Source organism: Hyalella azteca, unplaced genomic scaffold (assembly GCF_000764305.2).
Source record: "Hyalella azteca isolate HAZT.00-mixed unplaced genomic scaffold, Hazt_2.0.2 contig2234, whole genome shotgun sequence".
NCBI lineage: Eukaryota > Metazoa > Arthropoda > Malacostraca > Amphipoda > Hyalellidae > Hyalella > Hyalella azteca.
This window is the reverse complement of record NW_025932517.1, coordinates 141,436-165,835: the sequence shown is the minus strand read 5'-3', so window position 1 is coordinate 165,835 and position 24,400 is coordinate 141,436. Positions and strand designations below refer to the sequence as shown.

Here is a 24,400-nt window from a genome sequence, read left to right as displayed (position 1 = left end):
TATGTGTTTCTTTGCTTGGCTAGCGTTAAAGTTTCGAAGTAAGATGTTTTCAGAGGCCACTGGAGCGGGCTATTTGGAAGCTGATTTGCCTCTCCACTTAGCTGCAGTTCAGACCATTCAACTCTTGGGTCATAACATTACCTTCATCCTTATCGCTTGCACATTACGGGCGTAACAATGTATTAAGAGATAAAAACCATTACGTGGGCGCTTGTTAGCACCACGAAACACTGGTTGATCGCGTCAAAAACATCAACCGTGACATAAGTACAGAACAGTGTGTTGTAAAAAAAGTACGTGTAGCTCAGATGCACGTTACGGTGCTCAACTATTACAACGTCACACTGGTAAAAAATTTGTGCAACCCGATTGGCAATTAAAAAACCTAATTCGAGAAGGTTTATACAAATAGTTTTTTTAATAAATAGAAAAATATTTACTTCTGAAGAGCCCGAACTTGAATTATCGACAGACTTGGGGAAATTATTGAACTAAATTTTGAAAATTCATGATGATGCTTGAATATAATTATGAGAAAGTTTATCAATTTTTGGCTCAACATCTTGCACAAGTTAGTATTCGAGCCTGCAGCCATGAATATGGGGTTACTTAGTGCGGTCCAAGTCAAATAAGTGAGACTTTGAGAGCCAGAAGAATAGCCCCAGAAAAACTGAAGAGAGTGAGGAAAACAGAATTAAGGCTACGACGAAAACTAAAGCCTCGGGACCGTAATTCCGAAGAATGGAACGAATCGGTGGCGAATACTGCATGCCAAAAAGCCCATGCAGGAATTTCTGATAAATATTGACGAAGAATTTAATATGCTTGACCAAACTGCCTGTGAAGCAGTGTACATATGGGATTAATATATCGAATCGCAAAATATCGTATAGGTTTAGAATAATAAATGCAATTGCGTCCCTGCGTATCGTCATACACGTAACTATATACAGGCGCGTGTAAACTGTAGCTAGAGTTTTGGAATAATGCAGAGTATAAATCCTGGGAACGAAACGAGCAGAAAATTTTTTAATTACTGCTATATTGCAGGGAGAGGACAAACTTCGAAAATTTGAATTGCGCTTTCCGACGCCAGGGTCGAAGGCGATTATAAATTCGCCCAAATAAGCGGATGCGTTCCAAACGTCAAAGGCTTTTTTTAATTCAGAAATTATAACGTGGCTTCGTTTCACAGAAGTTGTACAAAAACAAAGATAGAAAATTTTAGACCATTAGGCATTGATATGTGAAAGGCAATGTCAGAAACATTTAGGCTATTATGAAGCCGGTGCAGGGAGGGCTACCATTATGAGCTATTCGAGTGATAAGCAACAAGTGTTCTGCAGTGTAAATAGATAACAATAGAAGTATACGAGCTTACTAGGCTGGCGGAAGGAAGGGCAAGTTTTGAGACGGAAGGACGATATGATTTCCAATTGTGAATTGAAGTAGAGTAATAGTTAATTGACACTGAAATATCAAATTGCTGAGTGAGTCATGTTGTTGATTCTCAATATATGAAAGAAGTGTGAGACACAAAAATTTATTTTCTCGGCAATGATACATATGTATTGCTTCTGGAAATTGTGCTAAATTATTGATTTATGGTACATTAAACGATATTTTTTAAGTTTACAACTTTTGTGTCAAGTAAGGTAAAATTCAATAAATTACATATGATCTTCATATAGTTGCTTGCATATGAGTTTAAATTCAGAAGAAATTGCACAATTATAACATGAATAAATTATTCAACAAGTCAATAAGGCAGAGCTTCACAGAGTCACAAAAAAGTAGCTTCCAATGAAACTAGCTTAGAAAAAAGAAACAGATGAATTAAAATTCCTGTTCATTGTAGAACTAATGTGTTAAACCAAAAATACGGGTTTAAGGTATTTTCTCAAGAGCCAATATTTTAATACAGTCAAATAGAGAACGCTTCTGGGCCTCGATCAGTACTTCGGAAGACGTACGTTTTCAGACACAGACTTGGGTATGTTGAAACAAAGACAAAGAGCCATAATTATGCCGAACAAATTACACCGTAGATTGTTGAGTAGAGCAGCGCATATCAAACTCTCCGATAAGACCAACAGAGAAGCTAGACTTGTGCTCTCGAAGACATCATTAGGTACGCATTTGTCCAGCCTTGCATGCTCAGCAGCATGTATTATGCAACAATTACGTGTATCATTAGCCCTAACATTCGTAGGCAGCACGCACGCGATATCTACTCCGACATAAAAATCGGTCGTACATTGCGGTGAAGTCTTTTAAATTCGGTCTTCCATTGGTTGCTTTAACTGGTCTCAAGTCGAGCACATCACGTCGTCAAAATAACAGAAGCCATAACGTAGATTTGATTTGAAATCTACATGTGCTTGAATGTCTAGTCGCAGACCGCGTGCAATCTGTCGAGGGGAAGACGTAAAAGCGCAAACCATTTAAGAAATCGTAACAATGCACGAAGCTCAGCCACGTGGCATATAGTCATTTATTGCCTGGTAACTCAAGCGGAGATGAGTAGTAGCTCAGTGACGAGGGTGCTGGGTTGTGACGTGAAATATTGAACAAATGCTCTCAAACATGTAGTGCAGCAGTGGCATCACGCGCTGGCAAGTCGTATGGCAGCGGCAACATGTGTTGGCAAGTCATATTGCAGACGCAACATGCGTTGGCAAGTCGTATATGGCAGCGGCAACACGCGTTGGCAAGTCATACGGCAGCGGCAACACGCGCTGGCAAGTCGTGTGGCAGCACCAAGACTCACAGCTCAATTCTATTGCATCGTGCAGCGTCTCTCTATCGCGTAACTATTGCATCGACAGCTGCGATGGCGCGAGACCTCCACAGCGGCGCGTATAATTGAGTATTGAAACCCCTACACGCAGAGGAATGTGGGCCATAAAGATAGCAGGCACAACTGTTCAGGTCCCTTCGATTGCTTCGAGTGTAGCCTCTCGTGTGTGCCGACTGGCCGTATCAATAACTTGTTGCAATTATACCCGATGTTGTATTCCAGGCATACGTAATTGACCCTGAGATTCTTAGGAACCTGTCACTAGAGACTGCAGTACTTCCTCCTTATTGAAACAGTATTTCATACTCCTGCTCAATTTCCGCAATTATCAATTAAGAAAAATGTCTAGGCTAAATTCAGCACAGTGAAAACATATCAGTAACGAGAATTGTCCATGAAAATTCAATCCAGTAACGGAATTAAAAAAAATATTTGTTCCACAATTATTTTGGGTCGTCAACGCAGACCTACATATTTATATATTAGCTTTAAATAACTTATGACTAACAAGGCTGTGGGCATGGAAGATGAAGCTGCAACCATGGCAGCCAACTATGTACGTCTGATCTCATTAGGAGCACATATGATGACCTGATCGCTGGATCGATCGCGGTAATTAGCCAAGTCCGTGTTGCACAGTTGCACAGTTCAAACTCAGTTTATTACATCACGATGTGTAAAGACGCGACTAAGGTAATCGGTATCAATAATGAAATCCTTTGTAAGGTCAAAAACGGACTAGTTAACAACGGAAAAATATTTGTGAAGTCGGGAACAATTCAAATGAAGTGAAACGAATAAACACTGTAATAAAATCCGTAGAAAAAATGAGTTAATAATTGAAAATTTATTTGAATTAATATTTTTGTAAAGCTTCTGCGAAAACCGTCAGTGTTTGGTGCGCCGATAGGTCAATAAATATTTAGTCATTATTTCTGGATATGAATTATATAGGACACTTAGACCTTGCAGTACTGAAAGAGGGGTGAACGCTTGACATTCGGGAGAGAAAGTTGTTAATTTCCGCCATCTAGAAATTAAGTATGAAGAGTGATGAACACTAGGAAAGAATGAATGGAATCAGCAAAATTGTTGAAGGCTTTCTAGCCATTTCTAGCGGGATTTCTAGAAAAGGCGGGATTTCAAGCCATTTCTAGCGGGATTTCTAGAAAAGGCGGGATTTCTAGCCATTTCTAGCGGGATTTCTAGAAAAGGCGGGATTTCTAGCCATTTAACAAGGGTGGAAGTGAAGGAGTGCAGACATTCTGCCAGGGAGGAGAGTGGGGCGGGTGAGGCTTCGAGTTTTGAACGCGTAATGAGAAGAACTTTGGAGTTTCGTCGCAGCAAAACTTGTTATAATTTCACTAATTGCCGACGATAAGTGTGACCCTAATGCTAGGCTATTTATCCTCAGATTTAATTAAAACCTTAATAAACGGACGCGATGTGAGATACTTGCGGTAAATTCTTGACGCCACTAGAGGGACTCGAGTACGTGTTCGAGTGTCCATTGGATTGGCCTGGTCACCTATCACGACCACTTGCTGACACGCTCCGAATGATGGGACATTTATTTGGAAAATATCGAATTTGGAAAAGTCATTTCAAAAGTTTGTCAAGCGATCGATTTATGCATCGAACAGTTTTAAATGTATATTTGCATGTATTAAGAAAAAGTTTCCTGTGGCACTTACATTTTTCTTTCCTGTTGTATTCAGACATACATTTCTGATGTGTAAATACAAGTTAGCTATTATACTTTGAAGCACAAGTCCACATTGCGTGAACACAAGTTTTCCGGTCATCAAATCATGGAGGGAAGTAGAAGTAGTAATTTTAATTCCTGGATGAAACTGCCACCTGTGGTGTATCAAAATGACGTGTAGCAGTCTTTTTCATAGTGTCGTATGATGCTCATATAGCTCTAGCCCCGTATGGCTTCAAACTACGGCACTGAAAATGGACATCTCTTCAGCCCTTCTGTTCTCCAAACCACCAAATGAAAAAAATATGTGGCCCAAAGATGTGCAAAAATATGATAATTTTTAGATCTTTTTCGTTTGCAGAGATAATATTTTTGCTTCAAATCTCACTAATTACATAATATATCACTTTTCAAATAACATATTACAGGTTAAAGGACATATTACTTATTATAAAATATAATACTCTTGCAAAATAGTTCTCATCAATCCTTTCGAACCGATTACCGCGCAACTGCAAATCAAGCCATGAGCTCCGGAAGCGCTTGCAAATAAAAAAATTTAAAATCAGTCAAGAAATATAATAAATAAAACTGGTCATAAAATGAACTGTACGCGTAGCGTGGGCGCCAAATGCTGTCATCGTGCCAAGCGACATCATCGCGCGAGATTTGATTAAAAATGCGATACTTTTGTTCATAGTTCGCAATCTTGACGAGGAGAAAATTTAATTTATGCACATTAATAACACTCATTGCGACTTTATTGCATTGTTCACAGAGACAAAACATCTAATGTAATCGTAATTAGCAAATATTAGGAGTAAGACATCGATACTGAAAGTAACTAATTATAACAATGAAATTATGTATCCGAGATTGTTGTATCTTTTCGTGCCCTTCACACATTATATTTAACGATGAAATGTTGAAGAAATTAATTTCTATTCAAATCCTTGAGCTTGACTTGAGTCGTTGATCTTTAGCAAATTCAAATTCAATCCTTAATAAGCCAGCAAAGAAGCTTCACAACATATCACCCTGGCAACCAATTACGATTTGATAATTTATTCGCTTAAAAACGTCAACGATCATTTAAATTGGAGCGCATCTAAGTCAAATAATCCGAAATCTAAATCAAAAGAAACAGATTTGAGAGCATGACGGCACAGGCATCGTTCAGTCAGCGATGCTTTTTGATTACAATTACAATTTTCATTACAATCCCCCCAAATGAGGAATATGATCAAGACCCAGAGCGCATTTTGCTTGACGACGAGATGAGTTCACTGCAATATTCGGTCTTCAATATCGCGCGCTGCAAGCATAATTTAATACAATTAAAAGCTACATCCGTGAGCTGAGCTGAAAGCAATAATATTCGCTTAATTAACTGGACGAAAAATAGCTTCACAAAGCGAGCGACGAGACCGAAGATAGCAAAAGCAGGGCACGCTTCACAAAAAAACCTCGTGTTGTTATCGGGGTTATGGATCTGATCGCATTTGGTCGCAAGAAATAATGGAAATCTGCATACAATGAAATCCTGGAATTAATGCGAAGACTCGCGACAGCAACGAGATGGAAATATTCATATGAGGATTTATCTATTATTTCTCCAGAAATTAGAGGAAAAATAACCTTAATCGCTATGCTGTAATTAGTGCTACCTGAATCGAGCGCAATGAATCGCAGAGGATTAATATCCGTCGCGTCAGAAACAAATGTTTTATATTATTCAGGAATAAATGGATTATTATACTTTAGGAATTAGGATAACAGTCAGGATCCCAAACATAGTGAATTTCATTTACATGGATAACGAACTCGAAGTCAAACTAAGACTGTCCTGACAAATGAGAGTATAACCCAATAATCCGTTGATGACTTATGTATGGAAAAAGGTGCTACCAGACTGCGTGTCAGTCCATGTATTCAACACTAGTGCATGGGGCAGCGGCAGCAGGAAAATAATTCAAAATCGTTGATGTGGCGTCAAGAAGAACCTGGGACGCTCGTCAAAACTCCAGGCTAGTTTCGGTTACTAGAATCAGGAATGATTAGAATTGAAGATGGCATTTCTCAACAATATAATAGCAAAAATGTGTTCTTACTTATTAGAGTGAAGAATAACGCTGTAAAATGGATTGCACTGTCGAAAATTGAGAAGCAATTCAACAGGTGACAACCGAAAAAAATTTGCGCCTTTCCTTATTCAGTCGATATTTTTGGCGAAAAAAATGCGATATATTGCCAACGTTTAATGAAAAATGTATAATTCCGCAGATGAATTTCTGAACTTCTACTGAAATTCATTGAAAAACTCTCGAAAAAATTGGATTTGATGGCTTGAAAAGGCAATTATAGAGATGTGAAGTGAATAAGTCTTTCCAACGGACAATGAAACTCTCTACGAGACTTGCAGTAACAGCGCCCTGCAATCACTGACAATTCTTGCAGGACTTCCTACACGCGGTATGTAGCAAGTCTCGTAGAGAGTTTCGTTGTTCGATGTAAAGACTTAATCACTTCACATCTCTATAATTGCCTTTTCAAGCCATCAAATCCAATTGACAAGTTTTTGTCGAAGCGAAGTAATTCTTCCAGTCTTTCGCAAAAGCCACTCTCTCGTTATCCATGCAACGCCGCCGTAAAAAGAAGAAGAACCAAAATCGAAAATTTTATTTTGGACAAATGAATGGCTCCAATGAAGCCTGGCGTTCGATCAATAATGACAGCAGAAATATAACATTTACCGTCGGATGCAGATCAGCTTTAGCCGCTCTCATTCTGGAGATCAGAAATTGTAAAATATTGTCCAATTAGTGAAGGTATTTTTCATATGTTCCTGGGCATTGACAGCGGCGTAAATATTCCAACAGCGAAAATTTTTGTACAGCAATTTTTAAAACCGATCTGTACCAACATTATATCATGGGTAAATTCTGATAGAAATGCCCTAGATCCAAACTGACTTCAATGGGCGGATTTCAGGACTCTAAATCCCATATTAATGATACAATATTTTATTCATTTGCATTGACTGCGGAAAATGGGAAAGAGATACATGATTGGTGATCGCTTCAAAACTATTGTAAGCAAATGCTAACTCTGAAGATTATCATGAGCAATTGTTTTTTGTGCGATTCAAGTAATTCTGTGAACTCCAAAATTTCAAAATTCCCCGATGAATAAAAAAATTGCTGTCAATAAAGTTTATCAATTATCAATCTGCGACTCTTAAAATGCAAAATTGAAGGGAAAAAGAACTGAGAAATACGTGGTAGAATCTTGCAAAAGTGAAGAATGCCAAGAAGTCTGGGTTTGATGCTACACTAAAATTCTGGAATAGAAAATTTCTTTTGACTTGAAATCGAAATTGAAAGAACTATATTCTCCGAAATATTCATCCAACAAAAATATACCATCACTCTAACCAAAGAAGGTGGAGCCAGTAAGGTAGGAATACCACCGAAACCCGATCAGCGTCTTCATCAATTTGAATAACGATTTTAATTACACTTTCTTCTCATTTTTTCAGGACTAGACAAAAATCAAAATAAATTAATTGGAAAGGTGTGATCGAATTTTTTGTGCAGAATAATATTCAACGTATAACTGAAAGTCTTGTCAGAACCACATATGCTACAAGAAATTTCAGCAAACAAATAGAATTTAATCTCTTTAAAATGAAATCTACTTTAATATATATAAAATCTATAAAGAATTTAATCTAGATAAAACAAAAAGTACCAAATAAATTGCAGAGGCCTACGAAAGTTAAGAATGGCAGGAGCAATGAATGTTTTGAAAGAAGAGATCATCTTCAAAAACTCGCACAAAATCTAGGCCAGTTTGCAAACTCCGGCCTCGGAAATCTTTGAAGCAGCTTCTCTCGTCAGCAGATCGGCACATCAAAAGCTCTGATATTGGCGTCGCGCGCTTGTATTGATGAGCTGCAACGAACACTAGAAGCTATACAGACACGATACACCTCAATCAACAGCATGACATTGTGATATCAATTGCAAAATTTCCGTATGTGTAATTAATGTAATTAAACTATTATTTTAGAGTCGGAACAATTCTGAAACAAAAGTTATGTTGAATAAATTGAAAAAAACTCGTTACATGCAGAATCTCGACATATATAGATAGATCCATTCTATATACCTATCATTCAAATAATTCCCCCGGACACAAAGAATATTCTCAAAAGCTACACCAATATTTACATTAAGTTTCTCAGCGTCTAAAGATATCGCAGAAATCTAGATTCTTCAATGGCATTTCAAAATCACTACGTTATCCCTTAGTTTCTCAACACGATTATTTCTCTCAAAATATCAGAGAAAATTTTATTCTTTCGATCACTAATTTTGCAAAAATGTAACTGTAATTTGTCGGGACAAATTTAATTCCGACTAGGCGAACAAAAAAAAAAAAAAAGACTTCGCTCACCGCGAACCACGATTTTCTCCACCCCTAGAATATCCTCACTCAATCGATATAATTTTTCCCGAAGTGATCCGATTGGAATTTATGCGCAATAAAATCAGAGAAAAATACAGGGTATCAAAGTCAGCTTCATTGGAATTCTTTATCAACAACAGATGAAAAATACTGACAAATTACCGAGTTGAGGATAAGATTAAAATAAATGAAGAGAAAAGCAGGACTATCAATGCACATCAGCAAAGCCATGGCATAACACACGAGTTAAAAGAATCGTCTTTTGCGGAAGTTAAGGAGGGAAATGACTTACAAGTTCTCAAGTAACGATAAAAATGAAGACGAGTTCCAGAAAACATTGGAAATAAAGAATACAAAAAATTATTGTAATGGCAACTGCCCAGGAGAGGCAATACTCTGCAATAAATACATAGAATGCGTTAAAAATTGATAAAGAATGAAGTAATTAGCATATTGAATGAAGTCCAAGCAACTACATTTTATCTCGTCTCAGGTGGTATTCTCATCCAGGTTATAACTTGCGATTTATCTGCGTCAATAAATGAATGGATTGCAATACGAAGGAAAGAGAAAAAAAATAGTTATGAAGAAATATAAATTCTAGGTCAAATTTGTTGAAGATAAAGACACCATGAAACTTAATTTTACAATGAAATGAGTGTAAAATTTGTTAAAAAATAGCCCGACGATCTACTGACGGTAAGCCTACTAGTAAATAACTAAACAAGTTTAATAAAAACCAACATATAAAAAATTTGTGGTGGTTCCGAATAAAGAAGAATAATTAAAATATTGTTTAGGAATGAGAGCGTGTCAAAAACTTCAGAAAGCGTTTGTACAATCGAATATTAGCTCGAATATATATTAATGTTATTTGAATTAATTAAGCGACCAAAGATAATTCAGTTAGGTATCGGGTAGAAAATGAATATACCTTTATCATTCAACATCATGAGTAGAGAATAACTCATTACAGTAGACAACGAAAATTTGGAACAGACTATCAGAGGGAAGAATAAAATCGTTTCAAATATGATGAATGACATGTTTATTGAAATAGCATGTTTAATCAAATAAATTAATTAATTTTGAACTATTTTTGACTAGAGAGCCTTTTTATGACGAAGCTATACACAATGTATTATTATTCATGTAAGAAAAATAAATGAGGTGAAATATGATCACAACGAGACGTTTTTTTTCTAGTTCATCAAAAGTAATTATGATTTCTGCGTAGACAGATAATGGAGTCAACGTCGATAACATTCACGAGTAGATCCCGAGTCTTGTGGCTTGAATTAACGTCTTCAATCTTTATTTTCTGTTTAATTTGAAAAGTTTTAAGCCAAGAATTCCAATTTTGGGAGCACTTCAGAAAGAGAAGCAAAGATGGAGCCGCAAAAACGCGCCTAATTAATTTCACTTCGAAGCCATAGAAAAATAAATCGAAATTCCAGAGAGGCAGGATCTGGTAACGTTCGAGTAGCTCAAGTATATCCATATAAACTTTAAATTCATAAGAAGTCTGTGTGAATGATACAAAATTAATGTTATTTTCGAAATATCTGGCCATACAACTTCATCATTCTATAACGAGGACCTAAGGAGAAGGTATCGATTACCAAGACCTATAGCCCTGAGCACGCAAGCATAACATAATGCCAGGCCTACAGCTGCCGGCGTAGCCAGACTTCGACGTATTGGGTCTCCAAGCAAACTACGCTACAGCTCAGCCAACCCACAGAAGACATTTAGCCAAAAAACTGCAATAAATTGTTGGTACATAAAATGTGATCATTATTGAAGGTAGTTATAAAACTTTTGACCGAATAAATCTATAAAAAGGTAAGGAAAATCAAGTTCCAACACAGTTAAATGGGCGTACATCTTATGAATGGATCAAGGTTAAGCATATATGTACTGAAGTATGGAACACATTTTCCGTAGACCTCTTTATAAGTAGCACAATATCGAACAAGCATTCTGAATTATTCAACACATATCTCTTAGCCCCTCTGAATCCTCAACTCATATCTGAATCATTCAACTCGTCATGGATCCGTTGTTTTCCTAGACAAATATGCAGGCAATCACTTTAATGTCCCGGGGAATCTCGTTGCGGCGCGGCATGACACGAACGTCAACACTCCTGTCACTCACGAGGCTCAAATGAGCTCTCAATTAACTGCATGTCTGTATAAGCAAATGCGACGACCTCGTATCTGTCATATATCACTTATGTATGGGCTTTATTAATAACATTAATAATAGATATAACGCAAGTTTTCAAAACCAAAAACGAAAAGTTTTGAAGAATGTAAGAAAATTTGAAAGTTCTCCAGAACTTCATAGAAATAGCAACGAAGGCATTTGGTCATGCTTTTCTGAATAGATATATTTCTTCAAAAACTGCGGTGGAAATGATGCAGTACTGGTATAAAAACATGAAGCAATAGAGCAGACCAAGTAATTAATGCGTGTAGATGACTCAGTACACGCAGACACCGTGGAGTGACGACCTCGTAATGGGCCACGCACCACGAAGGTATAGAGTGGTTTGTCATGTGACAAAGGCAAGAATATAATGATTACAATTCAAACACTCTTCTCTTTACAGGCCGTAATGAATTAAAATATATATTTACAAAAGCCAAAATAAATTTATACCTCATTCTTACATATGTAATTAGTAGTACTAAACTTCATTCTGGTGACACGGAGTATCTATGAACGACCAACAATATATATTACCTTTTAGCTGTAGAAAGTATCGATAAACGTTCACAATATGTCAACAGATACGACGCATAAATATTTCACAGGAGAACTGGACACATGAAAGGCCAGAGTGTGATTCAAGTCTGGCTACATCAACAGCAATTCTGACACCAGAATTCTATATAAAACAAACCTTGTAATTCTTCTCTCAAACAAAAACATGGCGAGTAAGCCGAACTAACACAAAGATCGCGAAATAAAAACAACAGAGCCAAGTCGCTGGTGGATGTCGTCTCCAAGATTTCTCTCCGAACGGAATAAAGAAATTTTCAACATGCGGTGCGAAACGCTGGTGCCTCGACAAATTAGTGTTAAATTCGTCTTAGTTATAAATACTTTGTTTCAACCTGTCATTAAACTTGCCGCTAGGTGCTAGCATAACTTAGTAGGTACATGTTTTAAAAATAAATAGAAAGAATGAATTTTATAGATAATATATCCAGTAAAATTCTCCACATCAACCTTGGTATACCGTTTAGTGTTATACGTAATTTAGCGCAAACTTTAAATGCACCCCAGGATTTCGGCGATGCTGACATCATGGTGATCCTGCTTTAGGATACCAAAACGGGTTAACTTTGAATAACGAAAATTGGGAAGAGAATAAGAGTAGATCAGAAAAACACGCCGACGCTTCCGTCTTAGACGAGAACCACCATCGAGGTGATCAGTTCTTCTCGCGGGGGCCACGAGGGCAGAGGAGACTTGGAAAATAATTGAACCTTGGCGACCTCGGAGTAAAGGCTTGCAGCAGTGCTGCAATTGCCGGCAGTGCTGGAGCAGTGGCTTGCAGCAGTGCTGCAATTGCCGGCAGTGCTGGAGCAGTGGCTTGCAGCAGTGCTGCAATTGCCGGCAGTGCTGGAGCAGTGGCTTGCAGCAGTGCTGCAATTGCCGGCAGTGCTGGAGCAGTGGCTTGCAGTGATATATATCACGGATGCGCCTAACGGAGGCAAAGCCTGCTATTCAACGTCCGATGGCCCAGTAAACCTAATTCGGAAACTTTTATTTATAACATTTTGAAAATAATTATTGTGTATAATCATGCAATCAATTAGTAAATGATCAATCTTCGAGTATTGGTCTTCGTAAAGATCAAATTAGCAAAGCTCATTTAATTTGATATTATATATTTAACATATATTTACTTATTCTGAAATGAAACTAAAGATATCGTAGACGGAAATAATCAAGTTTTTACTCTCGTTGGAGCGAAAGTGTCAGCGGACTGCGCTCCTCCATGGGCAGCAGCTGTCATGAAGTTCAGAACTCGCGGGAGGCCGTGACGACGAGCCACCGGCCAACGCTGGACAACTTCCAGGACACTAACCCCTATAACTTCTAGCAACCTCAGTCCTCACAACTTCTAGCAATCTGACAAACATGTACATACATAAACACTTCTGAAATAATCATGTAATGTCAAATATATTTCACGGTAACACGGAGAAAAATGTCACACTCAATCGTGCTTCGATAACCCACAAGAAATTATATAACTATTATATGTTCATTATTATATTATTATAACATGATAAGTTCAATAATAATAACCGCACTATATATTATTATATAGTGCGGTTTTCATGTACTCAGTATTAATTCATGAACGAAAGATATACTTCTGAGGTAATATAATGGAGTTAGGAATCAATTTTCATGCAAATTAATTATCTTGTTCAATTATAACAATGATTAATATACTTTTAAAGGATAGTAAATATGAGGAGCGTTGCACTATAAGCAGGCTGTCAATTATTGCGATACTCCGAGAGCTATTGCAGCACCTTGATTTAATTAAGCGTGGTCACGCTAAATTGTAATTCAAAAATTAAGAGTATTTCTAGAGTCGTGTAAATTTTCCAATCCAATGATAAAAACTAATTGCTGATATTAAATACGATGGATTGAATCAATTTTAACAGATGAATATGCAAACACTTTTCAAGAGAAACGCACAGATTCGAGCAAACAGGGAAAGCATTAAATTGCTGCCATTCAACGTAATGAAGCGAGGGAGAAAAAGACCTGCTTAAGCCCGTGATCCGTGACGGCAAAGAAGAAATAAAAGCAGGAAAATCTTAGCGCATGTGCAACTCGCACGCAATCACGTAACACGCACGCGAAGTCAGCCGGTGCGTCAACACGGTAACGTGCAATTACACGTGCGCCAGCAGCAACATCGTCATGACAACGAACGTAAACGAATACTTAGATAAACGGGAGGAACTGTCATGAGATACGGCGGAGGATTGAGACTGGGGAAGGGGTATAATATAGAAAACTTAAGTATGAAAAAAATAACGTAGACATTATAAACTTTCCTTTCGATTAAACAAAGTTAAATTATTGAGAAGCGTAGAAAAACTGTTCTGTGGACAAGCTTTTCGGCCTGGCGAGACTTGAAAAAAAACACTAGCCCCTATTATAGGCGATCAGTGTGCAAACAAAACCAAAGCGACTTCAATCAAACAAACCCAAAGATTCGCGATACCTCAAACCCAACTGATCTCATAAAGCGGACCGAAAATCAGAGCAAATTGCTGCAGCGACTTGTGCGCGAAATAAAACAAACGCCAAAATATAAAAAAATCTCATCAATTCAGCGAGGCTGAGAATTCAAAGCTGCGCCCTGAAATGCCTCAGCAACGAGACTCTCTTGCCTTCTCGGCCGTAAATGTTGGAAGCCAAAATACCGGTGCATGCACGACGCGGGCACGCTTTAGCCGAAGCTTTGTTTTTTGTTTGAATTGACACAGGCGACATCCAATTGAGTTTCTTTTTATGGGGAACGTTAAGTGTTTGGACCGGCAGTGTAATGAGCGTTTATAGCGCTAAAGTGCACCAAATGAGGCAATGCACAACTCCAGTTCTCTCTAATGAGATTGTGCGCTATTAGTTCCCAAAGCCACGTAACGTGCATGGATTCGCAAGCGCCAATAATGAGATTCATTATAAATGAATTTTCTTTATTTTATCGGGCGTACACACGTGGATTTTAGGGCACCTATTCCACATTGAACATTTTAAAGAGTTGCTAATTTACAACCACTAATGAGTCTTTGATCCTTCCTAAATTCATGTTAATCATTTGGGTTGAAAGCCTCATTGGCGATAATATTAAAATCAAAGGCTTTTGCCGCTTCATGATTTTTTTTCTCCCATAAGAGGGACAGGAATTTTCACATGCTAAATTCACCATAGCGCAAAAATTATTTGTAAAAGTTACAGGAAAAAATGAACATATCACACAAAACAGAATTCAAACTTTAATGAAAAATTTAACAACTCAAATGATTGTTTATGAGGACGACAATCTCAAAATGATCCCCGCACATTTTTTATGCTCTGCGGCTCAGCGCAATCCTATCAGAGGCTCACGTTGCTACCGCGAGCACATCGCAGGCTTGTTCTCTGCATATGACATTTTCTCTGGATTCATTAGTAGTTTTCGAAACACGGTAATTGTCCAATTAATTAAATAAATTGATTCAACTTGGAGCAATTTTCTACATGAAATTATAACAACACGAATGTAGTTAATACTTGAGTATTCAATATATTCGCCTGTTATTGTAGAAAAAAAGACGATCGAGAATGAACTCCACCCAAAAAATTGCGAGACGAAATACCCAAAGTATTAAGTTATAATAAATTAATGTCAACAGTTTTTACTTATTAGTTCAACAAATTCTTCTTAAAAACGTTTCACAGAACCCATGTTACTATCCCAATTTCTTAATCATCAGAATATAATGGTTTGAGGAATATACATAACTAGGCGCAAATAAAAAAAACAGAACATTTTCAAATGTCTAATTTATTTCTGGTAGCGATGCATTATATTGCACATTGTCAGGACATGCAGCTAGCACGTGGCGAGAACGCGACCACGAAGACGAGCTCTTATTTATGCAGTGCATTTCATCACTCAAGCGGGATGACGTTTTGACGCTCCTTGGAGCTTTAGCTCAGACACCGCAACGCACGTCTAAAAAAAATTTGCACAGTTGCGTTTTCATGAGGCGTTGGAAGACCTGAATCTTGCCGCTTGACCTGATCCGTCGCGGCACTAAGGCTCTGTAGCTCTCAAGAAAGAGGGTAAATGAAATGGAAATCCGAGTTCATAGAGGTTGAATGCGAAGCAAAATGAAATCTATGGACAGAAAGTTTAGTAAAGGGATAGAAGCGACAGAAAAATAAGAGATGAATTAATTTGAGGGTGTTATACAATTAGACAATAAAATAACATTTTCGTATAAATGCTTTCGAATAAATATTAAGGGTAGGAAGAAATATAAAGAAGTGCTTAGCGTTAGCGAAATGTAATAAATTTGAAACAGGGAAGGAGAGAAAGGAGAGACCATGCAGCTGATGTGACAGAAATACCTGCTTTGAAAAAGAAAAAATAGAAGAAGATTTAGAGGCCACTAATAAAGAGCCGTCAGTTAAGGGGTCCCTCATTTCAACGCAGCATGACAGCTGTCGGATCTCCAGCATCAAGGCAAAGCTTCTGCTGCATGCCAGGTTTGCATTTCTAGCTTGGGCCATGCTCGATATTTTCGCATGTACTTGAGTTTGAGAGGCTGCAAGCAGCACTGTGAAGCCAATTTTATCCGACATTTTCTGCTTGAATATGATTGTCATTGGGAAAAACTATAACGTTTCTCATGCAGAGAATCTGGTTAAGTACAGGTCGAAAAAAAGTGCAAGAGGAAATGAAACAAACTTTTCTTGCAAAGATCAAAATGGGATCAATGTATGATGTGACTTCGAAACATCATGTTGTTTCGAAGGAAACCGAAAACACTGGGACGACATGAAGTCTTCTATTAAGATTACAAGAAAGTCTCCAATCATCTAACATAAGTAACTACAAAACGAAGAATATAAAAAAAATGTTCAATTCGGTACGCTAGAAAAACAGATCTGAAGACAAGCAGGAAATTTCCGTTCATTTCGGACCAACAAAATTTCCGAAAATACTGCAGACTTTTACCGGACGTTTCGATGAAGCTTTTGGGCAAGACCAAAAGACGAAAGTCTTCAAGGAGCGGCATGTGTCCGTGACGTCCAGCGTGGAGGCAGAGGTTCTGGCACGCCAAGTTGATATTAGGAAGCAGTAGGGGAGGTCGTTAAGGGGACGCAAGGGACAAACTTTATGATATCTGCAACGTGATCGATTATGACTTATTACACACACGCACACAAGCGCATACACACACAACACAGCAGCATTTCCTTAATGACTGTTGTGGCTTAGGACATTTTCTGAATATTTAACGTATATGCCATTTAATTAAGTTAGAGGAAAGGTAGGAATCGTTTTCTCGTGACTCCAACACCAACCCGTGCACGCCGCATAAAGCTATCAAACTTTTAGAACATATAAAACAATACATTGAAAAAATATAAGGACAACAGATGAGATATTCTTGTGTAATTATTACATTTACTCAAGCATCTGTATATGTAAAGTTGATTTCCAAACTCATTTATTTAAATTTAGGGCTCATTTGTTCAATGTATTTTGTGTATATTTCGTATAGTTAGGCATTTAAATAGCTTTTATCGAATTAGTAGTACTGGCTCATAAAGCAAAAGCTCTCATTTTAAGCTATGTTATCCACGACACAACTACGGAATCAACAAATACAACTAAAATCTGAACTTATTTCGAAAGCTGGTGCTAATCATTCAAAACGATAAAAAGATAGACAAATAGTTGTCTACCAGAGATCCCAAGTACAAGTAAAATTTACCATCAACAACAGTATTCTTGAAGTCTTGACGGTGGCATGCATGAAGGCTGAGTTGGTTATAAAGCCAGTATTTTTTACCCGTCTATACCAAGCGCTGCCATTTGAAGACACTTGATGATCTGCCCCAACACTAAAAATATTTGCAGTTTTCAACATTTATTTGGCCCTCTATTCAGTTTGGTCGGCTTATCCAAGATCATTTGCATGAGGCGCGCTATAGCCAGGCACAATTAGTGCATAAAAAAACATACCATTAAACTCTATTAGAAAATTTTATAGGTATTGATACGTTCAAAAAGATAACCGAATGGTGGTACTGCGAGGAGAGAATTTTAAATTATATAGGTACATAAATGTCTATATATTACATTACATGCGCTGAATAGCACCAAAATAATCTAATTTATAATGTACGACTAGAACTGCAAATAATATCAAGTAGTCGCAATTAATATCGAGAAAGGTATCTATTCACCGATTTCAAATATGATATTTACACTTTCAAAATCTTATTAATTAAATAATCCTAAATCTGAACCAAACAAGACTTCTTCTATAAACGAGATTGCAATCCAACAAATATAGCAACCGGCAACTATTCAGAATTTTAATCTTTCTCAAATTTGAATGCCGCTCTGAGCCAATCGACGTCTCGCATTCATCAACCGCCGCTCACTTTAAAAATTTTAATTTAAACGAAATTTGCGCTAGTTTCCACAAACCTCCACCAGAAGTCCGGGCCAGAAGACGAACTCCTCGTCTTAGGTGGACGTTGAATTCTACGTCCGTAAGTACGCGCTCCTATACACTGACTAACCGCGCGTGTCTTTGTTTCACTGTACAGTGAGAAATATGAGAAAATTTTGACCAAATACGTAGCGAAATCGAATAGGTAGCAAGAAAACGCCGCACAACCTATAGGAGAGACGATTATAGACTCGACGAGATAAGAAAAAAAATACATTATTTACTATATAGAGTGAGAAGAATATGCAAAACATACATATATCCTAATTCGTATGCGATTAATTAAAGTAATAAAATTTGAGAGCAATAAACACGCTTATGCCGCATATATAATTCAGTATCACTTTGGCACGGAAAGAAGTAATTTCAGACGCGAGTCTTGACTTTGATCAAGAGGTTCGTTGCGTCTTGTCACGCATCAATGAAGCGGCAAACTCATGAACCCGAACTCTCATTAACCACAAAGTCGCTATTGATCTCAACTTGATTTACTTTGAAACTTAACTTCAAAGAGGCGTTACCTTCAATCGGACCCGCAGAGCAAATCAAGGCATCATCAAAGAGAATGGAAAATTGCTTATATATGATTAACAATTACCTATATATATATATTTAATAATTGGATTACCAGAAAATTCTCAGTATGTAAAAAGAGCATTGAATTTTATCCGGAAAAGTGTTTGTCCTAATTCGATCATTTCATCTAATAATGAAACGGATAATCTTGCTGACGTGAAATGCAACGTCATCGTAAATAATGATATCTAGCAATTAATAAGTATTTAAAAATAATGACACTGTAAAAAACTAAGTTAATTCTTGTAGATTAAGTATAGGAAAAAAATGACCCGCGCAACGGTCGAGGGAAACTTTTTCTGTAACTTAGTATAACGAATACCTAATTTTATCATAAGATAATTGTGCTGAAGCCAATTATCACAACGCAACACTTTCAAGATATACAAGTATGACTGAAGCATAACTGCATGCATTAAAAAGAACCAATAATAATTGTAGTAAGAAAAGAGCACGTACTCCTACAGTGCTGACATATTAAGAGCTTAGCTACTTATTACAGATAACTTATACAGAACCTACGTAGACCATCTTCAGTAGAAGAAAAGTGATTCAACAGCTGTAGAGGAATATATACAGATTAATTGAAGAATTTCCTTGCCTACTCAATCAGAAAGTGTTGATAAATCACCTCTTGATGTTAACACAGTTTTAGATTTCACAGTTCGGAAAAAAATGAAAAAACGGTCTTCCCGGCGTTCTAGTAACCAGCCGCCCTATGAAAATAAACAGTTTTGCCGTTTTTTTTGGATTTTACACGGGTTAACAGCGTAAACTTGGAAAAAACGGCAACACGGTGTTTATTTTCAGGTGCCGGCCGCTTACTAAAACGCCGGTAATACCGTTTAACGGTGATTTTTTTAACAGTGTATATATATACTTGATAAGCAATTTATTTAAAGTATTAAGTATCTAATCGAAGTTATTTAGAAGACATTGACAATTATAATCAACCTAGATTATAACACGACAATTATATAACATACATGAAGTTGCCAAAATTACTTATAATTGTTACGATTATGTTGATGTATTATTTACCCTAAACATTTATTGGATATGCTCGTGGCTCAAGAGAAAATCCAATTTGTCTCTCGAACGGTCAGCTCAATTATTCCGTTCGAGGCGGGCAGACGCGGCAAGAGTGAAATTCATTCGAAATGTCCAACGACGAGACGTCTCCGGGGAAATCAAGATCATTTACTCGCCTGGTCAACGTACACTTACCCCTGGGGTCGAGCAAATGCTCGGGCTAACGATTAAACTCAACCAAATACAATAATATTATACACACTTGATGGTTTAGAATTAAAATGAAAGTCTTCTAAAATTTTGAATTTAGCGTGAGCAATGTTTCGTATCACAAGAGGTTAAGAGGGAGAAGCGAGAATTATTTTCGTGGCGAGCAGCGACTGTAGCACAAATCCGAGAACAAACTTTGCTTACATGAAAAACAACGTTGAAAACGAACATTGAAACGTTGACAAACATTTGTCGAACTGAAAAACGTTGACAAATATTTGTCATAGAATCAAACAAGTTAACAAAGCACAAATATAATGATAGTTTCATGAAAAATTCCTACCTCAAGTCCTTGGAAGACGGCGGTACACCGATGCTCGGGAACGCTCCTGTCGATCTCGACGACCAGGCCTTCGTATCCTCCATCCACAAACTCCGGCTGGCCTTGCACGAATCTCGAGCCTAGCACAAGCAAGGCAAAAATTCCCCATGAAAATAAAAATCCAAGTCTGGAGCCACACTCACGGTCTCTCGTCAAAAAACCATTCGGTCGTCCGAGAAAATTTTGCTCAACCGAGCTTCTAGCGCAAAATTCATCACAAGGCGCCACTGTTTCCTGGCTTGAGTTTTCAACATTTGTTTGCCTTGCATCCATGCGGTCTCTGTCGTTCACATCACCTCGAGGAACAGCTGTATTTAAATGGGTATTGATCACATCCGAACTTTCTTCGTCAGCGTTCACGAGTCGGGATTGTCGAGTATAAAAAGACTCCAAAATCACACGATTGGACGCCATAACGTTAGGAACCGTAACGTCGTTAAATTTAGTCTCTAGTTTACCACAAAAGCGCTGCAAAGAGTTCTTTCTGAACGTATGGCCCGCCATATCGGATAACAATTCCAGAGCAGCTACTGCTAGCCTCTTGATGGCCCCATTCTTTTCAACGGCCAAGGTAAAAGCTGAGATTTTAGTCTGTTTTGTTCATCTAAAAGAACATTTTTTAATTGTTTTAAATTCCGTGCGAACGATCAAGATATTATAACAGCAATTTATTCTGGTGTATCACTCATTAAAATTCTGGTATAGGCGCTAACTATAAGCCCTGAGGGATGTAAATATAGACGAGTAAATTCACAATATTATAACCAATACATTCATCATTAATTGTAAAATCCAAACCGACCTTGACTAACTCCTGAATTCAGAGTCAAATTTTATGAAGAATCAAGTCATATGCAACTCGCGCCTCGCTTTGACAACCTGTGTATTAAATTTGGTAGTTGAATGCATGGAATACAGCGAACGCTGAGTCGGTCACGGCAAACATCATGTACGTTATAAGCATTATTTCTCAGGCAAAATTCAAACTTAGTTACAATAAAGTTCAGAAGGAGATCCATTGAGACTGGGTAAGTGTTGTTAAAAATATGAACCAATTTCCAGCTAACGAAAAAGCACATTTCGAACATAAAAATAATTCTACATACGACTTGACGACAATTTTAATTTCCCAGTGGTATCTACTTGTCAGGCATTCGGCGTACATAGTGAATTGCAAACAGCGTTATCATTATTCATTAATATCATGCAAATATATGCGACCAAATCAATAGATATAAGGTTAGATATTTGCCCCGGCAACGCGGCCCTCGGCATCCAGATTTATCCGTCTAATTAACGTGAGGCCAGCGAACTTTTTACCTGAGCCTCCCACCACAGCAGAGCCTCAACAATCATCGCTAGGGCACAAACATAGGCCTAGTGAAATTGCAATGAGAAATTAAACGATGAATAATGCGCCTGGCTGAGGATAACAAATCAGTAAATCAGTATGAGTTGAATAATTATGATATAATGGTATATATAATCATTGTTCATCATTTTGTTTCAATTACAAAAAATAATGATATAATTTAATGCCGTGCTTCACTATTTAGACTCTACAAGGTTCAAAAATCAACGCTGAGATGACAACAAATATAAAATGATCTTTATACTCCCACTAATTTACATGAGCTCGAAATAATTTGCATATCAGTAATCACAGCGATTGCTGCAGACTCGCCAAAGCACGTCACGACATTGGAAATTCCTGCCATCAAAAAACGAAACTTTACAATTAGCCCATCACGAATCAATTAAAAAACGCGCATGATGAACATAAGCAAAAATTATTTCTGAAATTAATGATCATAATAGCATTAACATACTATAAACCTACTTAATACCATCAACTTACGAGCAACATAAATGACGTAATGAATAGATAAAAAATCATGCCAAGTTGGTATGATTTAAACGCATAAACTAAGAGAGTAATGACAATGATTTGCTTTTTATTATGCACGATGCGATAGCTAAAATTCTGGAGAGTTCGTCTTTTGTTTCACGTCATGAAGATACCCAGAAAATTGCTCTGGGACAGAGAAATTTTCTCAATTAGAAACTGCTTTTGTTCGTTGCTGGAGTCGAGAGGCTGAAAATTTTCTAGCTCCGACATAATATATAGGCTCTGAAATTAGAAGTAAGGTTCAATTATATTTTGAACAACAGCTTTATGAGCTACATGAACTGCAAACTTTGTGATTTCAGAAACCTCGTTTTAGAATTAAGAACTCGTTTTTGCGCAACATTACCCGAAACTATTCTCGCGGTTGTTGAGAACTTCAAGATAAAGCTTCTCGATCCCGATAGGGAAGATCAGAACTCTGATTAATGTTTCAGGAAGATCAAGAACTCGATTAAGATTTGATGTTGAGCGAAGATTAACATTATATATCTAGAGCTTAAACTTCTTCTCAAAGTAAAATCATACAGGATTTAAGACAACAAGTATCACCAAAAAATGACTTTCAGGGTGAACAAATAAAGGTTAAAATAAATTTGGTTTATGACGTCGAGAAGAAAAACTAACGCATATCGGCATATGTTAAGAACTTTGTAGCATACACTTAAGATAAAGGTCACCCACAAAGCAATACGTGACAAAATATAACAAGTTGAAAGATCAAACGATTGGATAACATGATACATGCTATGAATAGCAGTATAAAGACCGCGAAATTCAAGTGTCAGATAAAAGTTTCAAATGGATTTTCCTCAAATAATTAAGTCACACAATGCCAAACCACTGATACTTTACTCGTTCATGGGCAACTTTTTCGACAACCCGTCAATAGAAAAATGTAAGCTAGCCAAGCACCATGATCCGTGGGTCTGGAGCTCAGCCAACAGAGCGCAGCAAGGCAGTACCTCCCTCCTCGACACTCAGCAACTCACTGGCAAGGGCAAGGACGCCAAAGTCGTGCACCGGGCCGCGTCCGGCGTATCGCGATGCAACACCCGAAACGCTGATAATTCCTCAAACTATTCTCCATGAACATCTGACTGATTTAACAATTTCATAAGCTCAGTTATTTTCAGATAGCATGAATATCAGATTACCGTTCGATAACATACATTTTTAAACAATATTGATCTGAATGCTTATTCCCGCATGCATTATCACGCTAATAAATATAAACGAAGTGACTCTATAGCCTTCAAAGAAAATAGAATTTCGTTGATAGAGCACCAAAGTTTTCTGTTTGTACACTGAATCACGACAGTAACTACAGAACTTAAGCTATGTCCAGACCAATCGCCCCTGCACGTCCTATTCTATGGGCATAATAGAATAGTTGTTGAACGTCTTAATGTTGATAATAGAATATTTATTGAACGTCATTATATTGAAACTCAACATCAACAGTTGAGGTGTTTCCTTAAATATATTCAACTGACAAGTCAAACTTGAAGCCACATGGAGATATAAAAATTTTACTGGGACGGGGAAATTCGATTCCCCGACATCTGAATTCAGCACGAAAATGATCAGGCATTTTCATTTTATTAAAAAATAATAATTTTCTAGCGTGAACTTAACTCTCAAACAAACCTAATTCAGTGAACACAATGATCTCTTAAATTAAAGAACACGAATATAAGGCAATATGTTTCATTTTCTCTCTCTATTCCTTGCACTACCATTCATCTCATGAACGAATTACGAATGTAGGTCTTGTAATTCCTATCACAATAACCATTTGATCACTAATCCCTACGGTCTTGCAAGCATGACTGAAAAAATGCAACGTAAGCTTATCATCGAACTTACGACTGAAAAATTAAAGGTAAGATCATAACATTGAACTTAAGACTGAAAAATGAAGCGTAAGATTATCATCATTGAACTCACGACTTAAAAATGAAGCAACAAATTTTATCATTGAACTTACGACTGAAAAATGTGGAGCAAAAGATTATTATCATTGAACTTACGA

General features: G+C 37.3%; 1 protein-coding gene across 1 annotated transcript in view; it reads right to left on the bottom strand.

Moving 5' to 3' along the window:
• LOC125179498 overlaps positions 1-21,175 on the bottom strand; it is a 47,091-nt gene extending 25,916 nt beyond the window's left edge. The window contains exons 1-2 of the mRNA XM_047885505.1: positions 20,421-21,175; positions 16,750-16,843 (exon numbers count right to left, since the gene is read on the bottom strand). Of these exons, the coding sequence (XP_047741461.1) occupies positions 16,750-16,843; positions 20,421-20,963 (637 nt within the window). The 5' untranslated portion in view covers positions 20,964-21,175. The remainder of the gene's footprint in view (positions 1-16,749; positions 16,844-20,420) is intronic.
• Positions 21,176-24,400: the final 3,225 nt, after the last annotated feature.